Source organism: Periplaneta americana, chromosome 4, assembly GCF_040183065.1.
Source record: "Periplaneta americana isolate PAMFEO1 chromosome 4, P.americana_PAMFEO1_priV1, whole genome shotgun sequence".
NCBI lineage: Eukaryota > Metazoa > Arthropoda > Insecta > Blattodea > Blattidae > Periplaneta > Periplaneta americana.
Genome location: NC_091120.1, coordinates 110,345,757 through 110,357,651, shown reverse-complemented (window position 1 = coordinate 110,357,651; position 11,895 = coordinate 110,345,757). Strand labels below are relative to the sequence as shown.

At 34.8% G+C, this 11,895-nt stretch overlaps 1 protein-coding gene across 1 annotated transcript; it reads right to left on the bottom strand.

Annotated features, from left to right (window-relative positions):
• Window positions 1-253: 253 nt before the first annotated feature.
• Window positions 254-4,146, bottom strand: LOC138698110 (trypsin alpha-like). Its single transcript, XM_069823841.1, has 5 exons — window positions 4,057-4,146; window positions 1,700-1,785; window positions 1,446-1,537; window positions 1,217-1,349; window positions 254-798 (listed from the first exon to the last, which is right to left on the bottom strand). Exons 1-5 carry the CDS (start codon window positions 4,100-4,102, stop codon window positions 385-387), a joined length of 771 nt encoding a protein of 256 aa, XP_069679942.1. The 5' UTR covers window positions 4,103-4,146; the 3' UTR covers window positions 254-384.
• Window positions 4,147-11,895: the final 7,749 nt, after the last annotated feature.

Below are 11,895 nucleotides of genomic sequence, written 5' to 3'. Positions count from 1 at the left end.
CAGGCAGTATACCGCTTAAACTATTTATGTTTTTGAACAAGTTATATTTACAAATTGTAGTTGTATGTCAGGGGTTGATGTCATGAATTCACATTTCCCGCAGCATTATAGGTCTGATAAGGATCGGAGATGCTGCGAATTTTGGGACTGAAAAGGTAACAAGTAAAATGAGTTTTCCTGAAAATCAGAGTGTTATTCGGTGAAAACTGCGACATGTCAAGTTTGTATGGGAAAGAAATAAAACATTGGGTGAAAAAAATGGTATTATTGTGATAATAAACACGAAATGCTTTATTTTGTTTATGTAATTATGATTCAAAATAAAGTAACGTATAACAGCAACAAAAAAATGAAAAGTTTTACATTATCATCCAATGGAAAGGACTAGTTCAAATTAATGTCAGTGTTTGAGACGACCCAGTCCTTGAGCACGGCCACATTAGCGTATACTCCAGGATATTGCTTGCTTGCACATCCGACTCCCCAGGACACAATTCCGACCAGCTTGCCCTCGGAGACAAGAGGGCCGCCTGAATCGCCCTGGCACGAATCCTTTCCTCCTTGGGGCACTCCTGCGCAAATCATGCGAGGTGTGATGCCGCCATATAGCAAGTAGTCGTCATTGCATTCGTTGTAGTCGATGATGTTGACCTGCACTTGTTGCAGCTGGGTTGGTGCAGGACCACCTGACGAGAGATCTCCCCAACCGCTGACGACGACGGGTGTTTCGGTAGCTGGTGCAACTGAAGTCAGTGATATGGGCTGCACGGAATCGCTGTATACGAAAGGCTGCGAAACCTGAAAAGCAAAAACTTAATTAACTTTCAGTCAGAGTTCAGTTTTGCAAACTACTGCTTTAGTTGTATATGCTACACCTGCACATCCTTCCACTCATTTTACATTTATAGTCAGCAAAGAGACAAGAACTAGTTCAGTACTTCTAGTTAGACATTAATATTAATAATAATAATAATAATAATAATAATAATAATAATAATAATAACAATACTAATAATAATAATAATAATAATAATAATAATAATAATAATAATATGTAAATAGTTATATTAATATTAATATGAAGATTGATATATAAATGAATCATTTCTATTTCTCTCATTTGGGCATGCAATACTTGAGAGAACGTCTGGCTTCATTTCACATCTTAAGAAGTATTAGTGTACCAGTAAGTAATTTAAACTGGTGGAGTACCCACCTTTATGAGAGCAATATCGTAGTCTTCCCCGGAATATTGGGAATGGATGACAACTTTTTCAACGGAGTGAACTGATCCACCTTCTTCTTTGTAGGTGGAGCCAACACGAATGCTCAGATCCGACAGTGCTTCCCTGAGATGGAAAAATAACTATGTTTAGAGCTCAATAAACACTGGCAAATGCTGGCTTTCGTACTGAAGTCACCTGCAAAGAATGCGTTTTACTCACCCGCTCACGCAATGTGCTGCAAGTAGCACATAGTCGGGACTAATAATTGATCCTCCGCACCAATGACCGTAAGGGACGAGTTCCATAGATACCTGCGAAATATCGAGTGACATCTCGTTAGATGCGAGTCAATAACAATATCGTCTACTAGAAGTATTTGCTGTACTATTCTTTAGTAAATAAATTTGTATAGCCTATATAAGTTAATTCACAAAATCAATATAAATTCATATTACTTAAATTCTATCAAGTACCTGATACGGGAAATTTTTTATGTCTGTAGGTTCGCCACCAACAATTCTACCGTCCAGTTTGGGTCTCGTAATACGGGGTACAGCACCTACAAATCGACGGAAAACATTGTCAGAATTGTCAATGACATATAAATATATATTTGGGATTTGTATCAATTCAACTCATTGAATTTTCATCAATGATTTTGATCGTTTGTGTTTTACTTTCTACAATCATAAACAAAACGTTCAAAAATAAAGCAATTTAATTGCACGTTTAATAAAAGGAAAACTAGTTTTTTCGCAGCTCACAAATGCACACTAAGCCCAGAAAATTAACTACGTGACTTGAATTACAAAAATGTTACGTTTCAAATAGGTGTATTTGCATAATCAAATATGTAGAGAAAGAGTAAACATATTTACAGGAAGTGAGAATATTGAGGAAGAATTTGGTTTAAGTGAAGTAGTCAGAAAGTGAAAGTGACCGCAAATAGGAAGAGTGATTAATATTAGTGAAAAGGTGTTAAAACAATTGAATAAGTGACAGAAAGAAAGTAGTGCCACAGTGTAGTACATAGAGTCACGAAGCTCAATACGTAGGACATATTTATTTATTTATTTATTTATTTATTATTTATTTATTTATTTATTTATTTATTTATTTATTTATTTATTTATTTAATTATTTGTTTATTCATTCATTTATTTAATTTTTATTTATTTATTTATTTATTCATTCATTCATTTTTTTATTTTTATAATAATTGTGCATCTATATATAGTTGCTAACTACTATGATCGCTACTATCGCCTCATTACAAACAATGCGAAATAGTACCGGCAGAGTCTCTGGTTCCTAGTATCCTCAACAACTCAAGCTTCGTGACTGTATATACTAGACTGTGGTAGTACTAACATTTGAACATTCGAACAGTAAATGAATATAAGAGAAAGATAGGAGAAAGGGTAAATGGAAAAAGTAGAGTAAATAATATAATATGATAATGTATAGAAAAAAGTGCAATTGAAATTTTAGTGACTATTAGTTAGAAAAAATATTAGAGATATTAGGAACAACGAAAAAATAGAGAAGATCAAAGGAAATGTAGGATAAATATTGAAGGAGAGAGATTAGACCGAGTAATAGAAAGGTACACAGTGTAAATCAGAGTATTTGTATAGACATGTACTGCTAATAAAGTGTTAATGGTGGCACCGGATACAAAGAAATGTGAGGTACAGCATTACCCTACATGTAAAAAAGTTCTGTGACGTAAATATATATCATATATCATTATCATATAATTGCGATGAAGCTTTACAAACAAAATTATCCACTCGCATAAGAAGTTTATGCTCACACATATACACATATGATTATTATTCGCTTCTATTAGTCTATGAAACTTTTAACGAAAAGTAGGAAAAGGAATTGATATGAATATGGCTGTAGTATTAGCATTTTAATTAACGAAGTTTGATCTGGAGAGCTTATTCAAAGTCGAAATTTAATGAGTGCCCGGAATGATCGACAAGTTTTGTTCCAGAAATGCATATAGAGTTATTTGCGAAAATAAAAAAAAAATACCTTTTGGGTGGCTGAGACTTAGATGGGAGGGTAATATTAAAATTGATTTGAGGGAGGTGCGATATGATGATAGAGACTGGATTAATCTTGAACATGATAGGATCGTTGGCGGGCTTATGTGAGGGCGGAAATGAACCTGCGGATTCCTTAAGAGCAATAAGAAATAAGTAAGAATTTGATAAGATTTAAGAATAGCTAGTAATTCTTAACCACAAATATTACCATTCAGCTTTCACTTGAGCGATTTCTACTGTTTCCACTGTATTTTGAATTATTTAAGATGTTTAAATTAATTGAGGAGAGAAACAATTATTCAACCTGAACGTGTAACTGGAATATTTCCAAGATTATATGTAGAGGGAGGTGTTCACGCAACGAAAAATGAGGATCATTATGTATATGTATATATATAATATCTTCCGCTTGATGGGAATTTCACTGTTTCGTCTAACTCTTTACTCCACATGATACAAAATATCTGGAAGAAAATTGCCAATATCTGTTCAAGTACACCGCCATTTTGTTCAGTTTTTATTTCAAATAATGACGAATTAATGTATAACTAAAATTACTGCGTTCTTTTTATAAATGCATTTTCACATAAGGTCAGTGGATATGAAAAAGTTCGACTAATAACTGATGATTAATCTCTGCATATAGACATTGACATATCTAAAAAAATTTTAGTCGAAGACTCTATTTTTGAAATCAGAAATTATTATAAGTGAAATAAAGTTGGAATTATGAAATTTTCTATGATTATCATAAATTATATAGATTTACTTACCAAAGCTACATGCCAGGAGCAAAGTAAACGCAGCTATAGCGAGCATTTTGCTTGTTGTCGGTAACCTAAGTGAAATGTGACATTCGTCGTATTTTCTCCAATATATATATATACTGGCCACTGCAATAATTCGCGAATTGATATATCATACAGTGGGAGTTCACAGTCTTATTTGGGGAAATAATGGATTCGTCAATATTCCCAAAGTCTATTTCCATCTTGCCTTGATCAAAACAATTAAGATCGCCTCTTACAACGTAGGTTGGGAAAATCCACCGTCAAACGTTTGGAATATTGAGGAAGATAGGGTTATCAGTGAGTTAAGTTATAGGTCAATATCAAAGTCCCTTCTGTGATCTTATGATTATCATACTACCTTTGGATGCAGGGTTCGCGGGTTCATTTCCGGTGGTGGGTTTCTAAAAGGAAATAAAATCATATTATTCATTACTTCTGCGAAAAGGAAAGTGTAGCTAGAAAACGTGTGGTAGTTAGACAGTAGTTAAAGGAACCTCTCCTTGATAGAGAACTTCAGGGAAAATTTATTGGCAATTTCACGTGGAAACTAGAACGTATCATAGTGGCCCAATCAATGACCTAAGGGAGCGTATGTTTGTTCTACCATTCACTCTTTACTCATACTAGCTATAGTAATTAACAACAATTTTAATTAATATTTTCTTATGTTGATTTAATTTCTCTCGGAACGCTGTCAGTTCACTTATAAAACGACACGATTTAAGTCAACTGGAAAAGATGAAATGTTATCTGATCGAAGGATGAATTCGGAGAGACGAATTTGAAAATTCCTTATATGAGAGAGCCTAACACTATTGGAAAATGTTTGGATTTGGTTATAAATCTGAGGGAACTAATGTAACTATTGTGGATATCATAATCATTATATAGTCGAAAATTTATAATGAAGGAAAAAGAAGTGAATTATTTTGATATTGAACTGTAAATCTTACAACAAAAACATAGCTCCTACGGTAAAAAAGTTTCTCTTGGCTTAGCTTTACGAAGGCTGCACCCGAGCCGGGTCCATACATTTATGCATTCTGTGCACCCTTGCACCTTTATATACAATAATTTTCCAAGTCCAACAGGTGACCTGGATGGCATTCATGAATCTGATGCTCACAGGTGGGCCATCCTGCTTCAGTCCCTGATAGAGTCAGGTCCCTTTTCGCGGACGAGTAGCCTAATAAGCCCTAGGGACACTGGGTCCCAAGCCCATATTATCACCATCGTTGACAGGTGGGCCATCCTACTTCAGCCCCTGAGGGTTGAGCCATGGGTTTCATGGACGAGTAGCCTGATAAACTCGAGGGTCCCGGAACCCCAAGCCCTTCCTCTCATCGTCGTTGACAGGTGAGCTATCCTGCTTCACCCCTGATAGAACCAAATCCCTTTTCATGGACGAATAGCCTGGTAATCCACAAGGACTCGGAGCTCAAGCCCTTCCTGTCATCTTCGTTGGCAGATGAGCCTTCCTGCTTCAACCCTAATAGAGCCAGAACCCGTCCGTTTACGAGTAGCCTGATAAGTCCGAGGGGGCTGGAACCCCAAGCATTTCCTATATCAGCATCAGAAATCTATAGTAACCCAATGTTTACTATTGCAGAAAAATAAATGCAATGAGGATAATGGAATGGAGTGATGGAAGGGAACGGGAGTATCCCGAGAAATAACTCTCTGCAACGTCTGCTTTGTTCACCACAAATTTTATCACGACCTGACCGGAGATCGAACCCGGATCGTCTGGATGTAATATCTACAAGTTAGCACTTAAACCACACATGCGTCGTTGAATATGTTTGTCTGTTAGTGAAAATGTGAAATAATTATAGCCATTTCCGTATAGATGAGACACTCATATGGCTGAGGTATAAGCACGACGTAACACGTAAGTCATTTTTATGCTAGTAGTATGTATGATCCAAGAAACGTTTGATTATGCTTTAATGTTTAGCCAATATAATAAACATACAATATATATATATATATATATATATATATATATATATATATATATATAGTATGTTTATTATCTAACCCATGAACACATGTGTGAGTTAAATTTAGCCAATATATTATGAAAATGAGGCAGTATATTTCATAACAAAGATCTTGAAAATAATGTGTTCATTAAGTTTATTTACCGTAACAAAACTTGTAATACGTAGTGGAAAGAAATATTGAACTGCATTTCTGATCACAAAAACATTCTAATAATTATGTTGACATAAGGAGAAATATAGTGGAAGTGTAATAACTCAATACGTAAGGTAAAAATAATATGGCATATTTGGTCTAGAACGCATCGGATCCAGTATACCTGAGAGGTGATCTGATCGCCTGTCCAGTCAAAATACGGAGCAAGCAACGGGTACTCACACACCAAATATACACTTATACGGAGCTTCGCTCTAAATATTTAAAGGGATACATACTCCTTATACCATTAATTTTCTATTTTTGTTTTATAGATTTTATTCCTCCTTATCCTTTATACCTATTTTCAAGACATGTTATGTGCTTTGCCTGAAAATTTTTCTTCACACAAAAAGGAACAAATTGTGTCTACATAACAATTTTTTAATTCCAAAATTACAAAATTCTCAATCTGCGATTTGTACCAAAAACCTCTTCAAAAATTAGTTCAAAGATATTTAATAATTTTTAGTAGAATATGTGCAACTGGAGAAGAAAGAAATTGTTTACTTCGTAGAAGATACAATTTATAAAAAATATAGAAAGTACAGTTTTGAGAAAGCGTTCGATAAACATACAGACTGCTGGCTGATATTGTGTTTGTATGACAGGACATTGTGATGCATAATTCGGTTAGTTTTATAGATAACTTTCGTTCACAGATATAAAGCTAAAAGTTCATATTTAATTGTTATAAGAAGATACGCAGAGACAGTTTGGACACAAACAAAAAAAGAGTTAGTAACATCACACACACTTTATCATTAAACTTTTCGCTTATATCGTCTTCGTCTAAGATGTCACGTGTTATATTTTCTTTCATAATTCATTAGATTGTTATTGAAAAAATAGATCTACTAAGTAACACTACTCAACAAATTTGAACTTTTTTTGCATGACATTAATAAAATAGGCTGATCTTAACTAATTTGCATGCGCTGAGCACGAAAATGACAATGAAAAGTTCGTAACACGTCACGTTTTTGTGTTATAGATACTTACTTGATACATTGAAAAATCAGGATTTTTGACTTATTAAAATTATTTTGTTCTCATTTTTGTGTGAAAATTTCTAAAGGCAGCTTAGATGTGATAAAACTGATACATCAATAACTGACCAGCTATTAAGACTTATAAACACCACTCTTCGTACAATAAAATAGAGAAAGAAAAAAATACCTTCATTTTTTTCTCTTATGAGAACTGGAATCTTCCCTTTTTAAAAACTGGCAATAATTGCCCATCATCGCTGGATCCCATATTCCTTGATACCGTTGCTCCATTGTAGCAATGTCTTGGTGAAATCACTCTCCCTGCTCAACACTTACAGTCCCCAAGTTCTCAGGAAAGAAGTCCTAATGAGAATGTAAGAAGTGGATCTTCAGTTTCATACTGCAGGCCATTTTTTTTGTTTTGTAGTTTGTTAGTAACGTCTCTATTAATTGGCGATAATTTTCTGCCTTGTGATTCCCTAAAAACCCCTTGATGCAAAAGATTTCCATGCTGGTAATTCATTGGGGTTAGGTTTTTTCTCAAAAAAAGCTGTCCTTAAAAAGGTTTCTAATTTGTGGACCGACAAATATGCCTTCTTTTAATTTAGCATCACTGATTTCAGGGAACAGAGTCTTTAAGTGTTGAAAGGCTTCTCCACTCTTATCTACAGCTTTTACAAAATTTTTCATTAGTCCTAGTTTTATATGCAGTGGAGGAAGAAGTACTTTTTCACGTTGCACTAGCGGGGGATATTTAATATTATGCTCACCAGGAATATAACCTTGTCTGATAAGCCAGTTCTTCACCACATAATGTTGTGCTGTTGATCGGCTGTCCCACAAACATAAAAAAACAACATAGCTTACTAAACCCTCCTTATAATTCAAGAAACAAAGCTATTACTTTCAAATCTCCACAAATCGCCAAGCGATGATCATTACATTTTCTGCATTCAATATTAGTGACATGTTTTCATAGGTTTCTTTAATAGTGACTGAATGAGCTACTGATGGAAGGTTTTGTATTGCCATTATGCAATAAAACTGCTTCTAACCTTATTTTTGATGAATCGATGAACAGTCTCCATTCTTCTGAATTATATTGAATATCTAATTCATCCATAAGCCTATTCACATTTTTGCAGGCACAAACAGAATTTTCCATTACAAAATAACTAGTCAGTTTAACGTTTCGTTTTCTGAAAACTGAAATCTTGGTATCTTTTGCTAATAAGTCACATTCTTGTAATCTAGAACCTAATAGTTCAGCGTGTTGCTTGGAAAGACCTGAATCCCTAACTAGGTCATTAAGTTCTGCCTGTCGTATCAGATGTGGTGTTCTATGATGTTCGGGAATGTAGGTGGAATCAGCGGAAGTTTAAGGGTAATCTGAGGATTCTGATAGTTCGTGTTCCTTGGAATGACAATCTTCCCCACTGGGCAGAGGGATAGGGATAGGAAGTTCAGGAGAATGTGGCATGGGTATTGTGGCTGGTGGGAAATGAGGATACACAATTTTATCTTCAGTTTTCCTTGAAAATTCCTGTGGTTTGATAATACAGAAGTAACAATCTTCCAGAAGACTGGTGGGCTGTCGCCAAATCATTGGAACTGCAAAAGAAATTTTATTTTTTCCCCGCAACAACTCTATTAACTTCACGTAACGCGTTACACAACACACGTGTGGCGCCCAATTTTTGCCTTGTTCACCCACTTTATAGCCAAAATACAAGTAATATGCCTTTTTTACATTGTCTGTTATTTATCGACGTTGTGATTTCAAAGTTAATTCCCCACAAACATACCAGAAACTATTTGAAAAATTTGTACAGGAACGACGATTGCCATCCATTTAACACTATTAGAGAATAACTAGTATCGCTCACGACACTTCCACAATCAGAAGTAATCGCTGAATTATTCATTTCTTGTCTAACGATACAACAGCGACCATATTTCCTCCTTTCCCTTAGTCAGTTATAGCCAGATGTGACCTACCCTCCGTGCAGCTGCATAATAAGGGTAATAAAACAATAAACCATGGCTAAGGGTAACACTCATTCAACCCACAAAAGTGAAAGTATTTTTCAAATGGTACCTTAAAAGAACGGAAATGCTTTATAATTGTGTAAAAGATCTACGTTAAAGAAAAGAACCTCTTTCAAAATGACTAGGTTCTAACACATTTTTATACGATTCGCTAACTAAAAAATATAAGTTTCTGAAAAAATGTGAAATGTACGCACTTTTTCAATGCCATATTCGTAATCAGGACATACGAATTACATAAAAATAGTTATTCTTATCCATGTTATGAAAACCTTGTTGAGTAGTGTAATTAGGTTTAACAAATATGACCTTTCTTTTTCTCTACCAAATACGAAATATATCTTACATTTGAAGTGTGAGACAAGGATAGTGCATAAACGTTGGTTTATTTCAATTAGATCAAATAAATAACAGGCCTAATGTTTGGAAATTTATCCTTCAAAGAGGTGGAAAAGTTCAAACATCTTGGAGCAACAGTAACAAATATAAATGACACTCGGGAGGAAATAAAACGCAGAATAAATAGGGAAATGTCTGATATTATTCCGTTGAGAATCTTTCGTCATCTAGTCTGCTGTCAAAAAATCTGAAAGTTAGAGTTTATAAAACAGTTTTACCTGTTGTTCTGTACGGTTGTGAAACTTGGACTCACTTCGAAAGAGGAAGAAAGGCTGAGGGTGTTTGAGAATAAGGTTTTTAGGAAAGTATTCGGAGCCAAGACAGATGAAGTTATAGGAGAATGGAGAAAGTTACACAACGCAGGACTACATACATTGTATTCTTCACCTAACATACTTAATTAGGAACATTAAATCCATACGTTAGAGATGGGCAGGGCATGTAGAATGTATGGCTGAATCCAGAAATGCATATAGAGCGTTAGTTGGGAGGCCGGAGGGAAAAAGACCTTTGGAGAGGCCGAGACGTAGATGGGAGGATAATATTAAAATGGATGTGAGGGAGATGGTACATGATGATAGAGACTGGATTAATCTTGCACAGGATAGGAACCGATGGCGTGGTTATGTGAGGGCTACAATGAACCTCCGTGTTCCTTAAAAGCCATAAGTAAGTAAGTAAGTAAGTAAGTAAGTAAGTAAGTAAGTAAGTAAGTAAGTAAGTAAGTAAGTAAGTAAGTAAGTAAGTAAGTAAGTAAGTAAGTAAGTAAGTAAGTAAGTATTGTTTTGGAAAAGTAGACTAATATTAGGTATATTGCCTATATTGTGAGTTAAGTATTTACCATTTTCTGATCAGTAATTTTTTTTCTGGGCAACATTTAGGATATACTAAGTAAGGTGGACATAAAATACGACGCTTAACGGAAAGAAAATTTAGCTTAACATATATACGGAAAAATCTAAACTAATAAGTAATGACTAGGGCCTGGATTTTATGTAATCTGAAAATGAGAAATTTGTACATAAGTATGTAGCTACAGTGGCAAAATATGTAGATAAGTATGTAATAAATAAAAAATAAGTAACTTAAAAAACTTTATTGGATGTATTTTTGCACACTGTCAAGAAAATAGAACTGAAAAAATTTCAGGTGCACATGTGATTCAACTTCATTTAATTATTATTTGTAGTCGTAATTAATAATTAAACGTATTTTGTCCATATTTTCTGCTGTCATCGATTATCTTCTGCCTGTTAGTATGTTCTTATAAATGGAAAACGATCTCTCAACTTCACACGAAGTAACTAGCGCGTATTTCAGATGAGGAATGATACTCGGAACAATGTTCTCAGGGAACTGTACACAGTCACCTTTAAGTATTTTGCATACATGGAAAAAGTTGTTTATCCTGTGTTCTTCTTCAATATATCATTAAATTTTACTGAAACACACTCACAGGCACAACGATCAGTTTAATGGTTGCATGTTCCACACACTTCCCACAGCACGATTTAACCATCACTAGTAAAGGCACCGTCAATTGAAATCCACTCTTCTAAATTGGATGCGACTGAAGTCATAGCAGTAGACTAGCTAACTGTATCACCTGATGTCAGAATAAGTTTCTAAAGAAAACTAAAAGAAATACTGTTTTTTTTTTCAGAGCAACTGATTGAAGGTGTTTGTGCCAAACAGTCATAACCACAGAGTAATTTTCACTCTGTTCTTCACCACGTTTGTAGTAAAGTTGCCTAATTCCGTGATACGTTTTTTTCATTGAATATCACGGAATTGGATATCTTGCTTGGAAGTTCACCGATGTCTCAAAAGTAGGTGAAAGATGCGCTCTTTTGAGAAAGATGTCTGACGCTATGATCGAACTACAAAGCTTTGAGTGACACTCAGTTTAAGAAAGTGACACGGGATTAGGGGTACCATGGCATTGGGGAACTTTACCCTACAATGAGTCAATAACTTAGAACTTCGGAATAATGATCCCTTTGGCGTGATTCGCCGTCATTTTAGCTTTTCTTACAGCTCCGTATATATAGGGACAGAATTATGTAATTACATAAAATACAGGCTCTAGTAATGACATTCGTAGGTAACCATTATGACAGATGAAAAATAGGGGCATGAGACAGAATTTGTGCAGGGGGATTCATTCTGTAATTAGTAATCA

Excerpts from the sequence above, each read along its gene's own strand:
- LOC138698110 (XM_069823841.1), bottom strand. The coding sequence starts at position 4,102 with ATGCTCGCTATAGCTGCGTTTACTTTGCTCCTGGCATGTAGCTTTG. Across the intron at positions 1,538-1,699 it reads TAAAAAATTTCCCGTATCAG|GTATCTATGGAACTCGTCCC; the intron begins GTACTTGATAGA and ends GATATTTCGCAG. Across the intron at positions 1,350-1,445 it reads GCAGCACATTGCGTGAGCGG|GGAAGCACTGTCGGATCTGA; the intron begins GTGAGTAAAACG and ends TTTCCATCTCAG.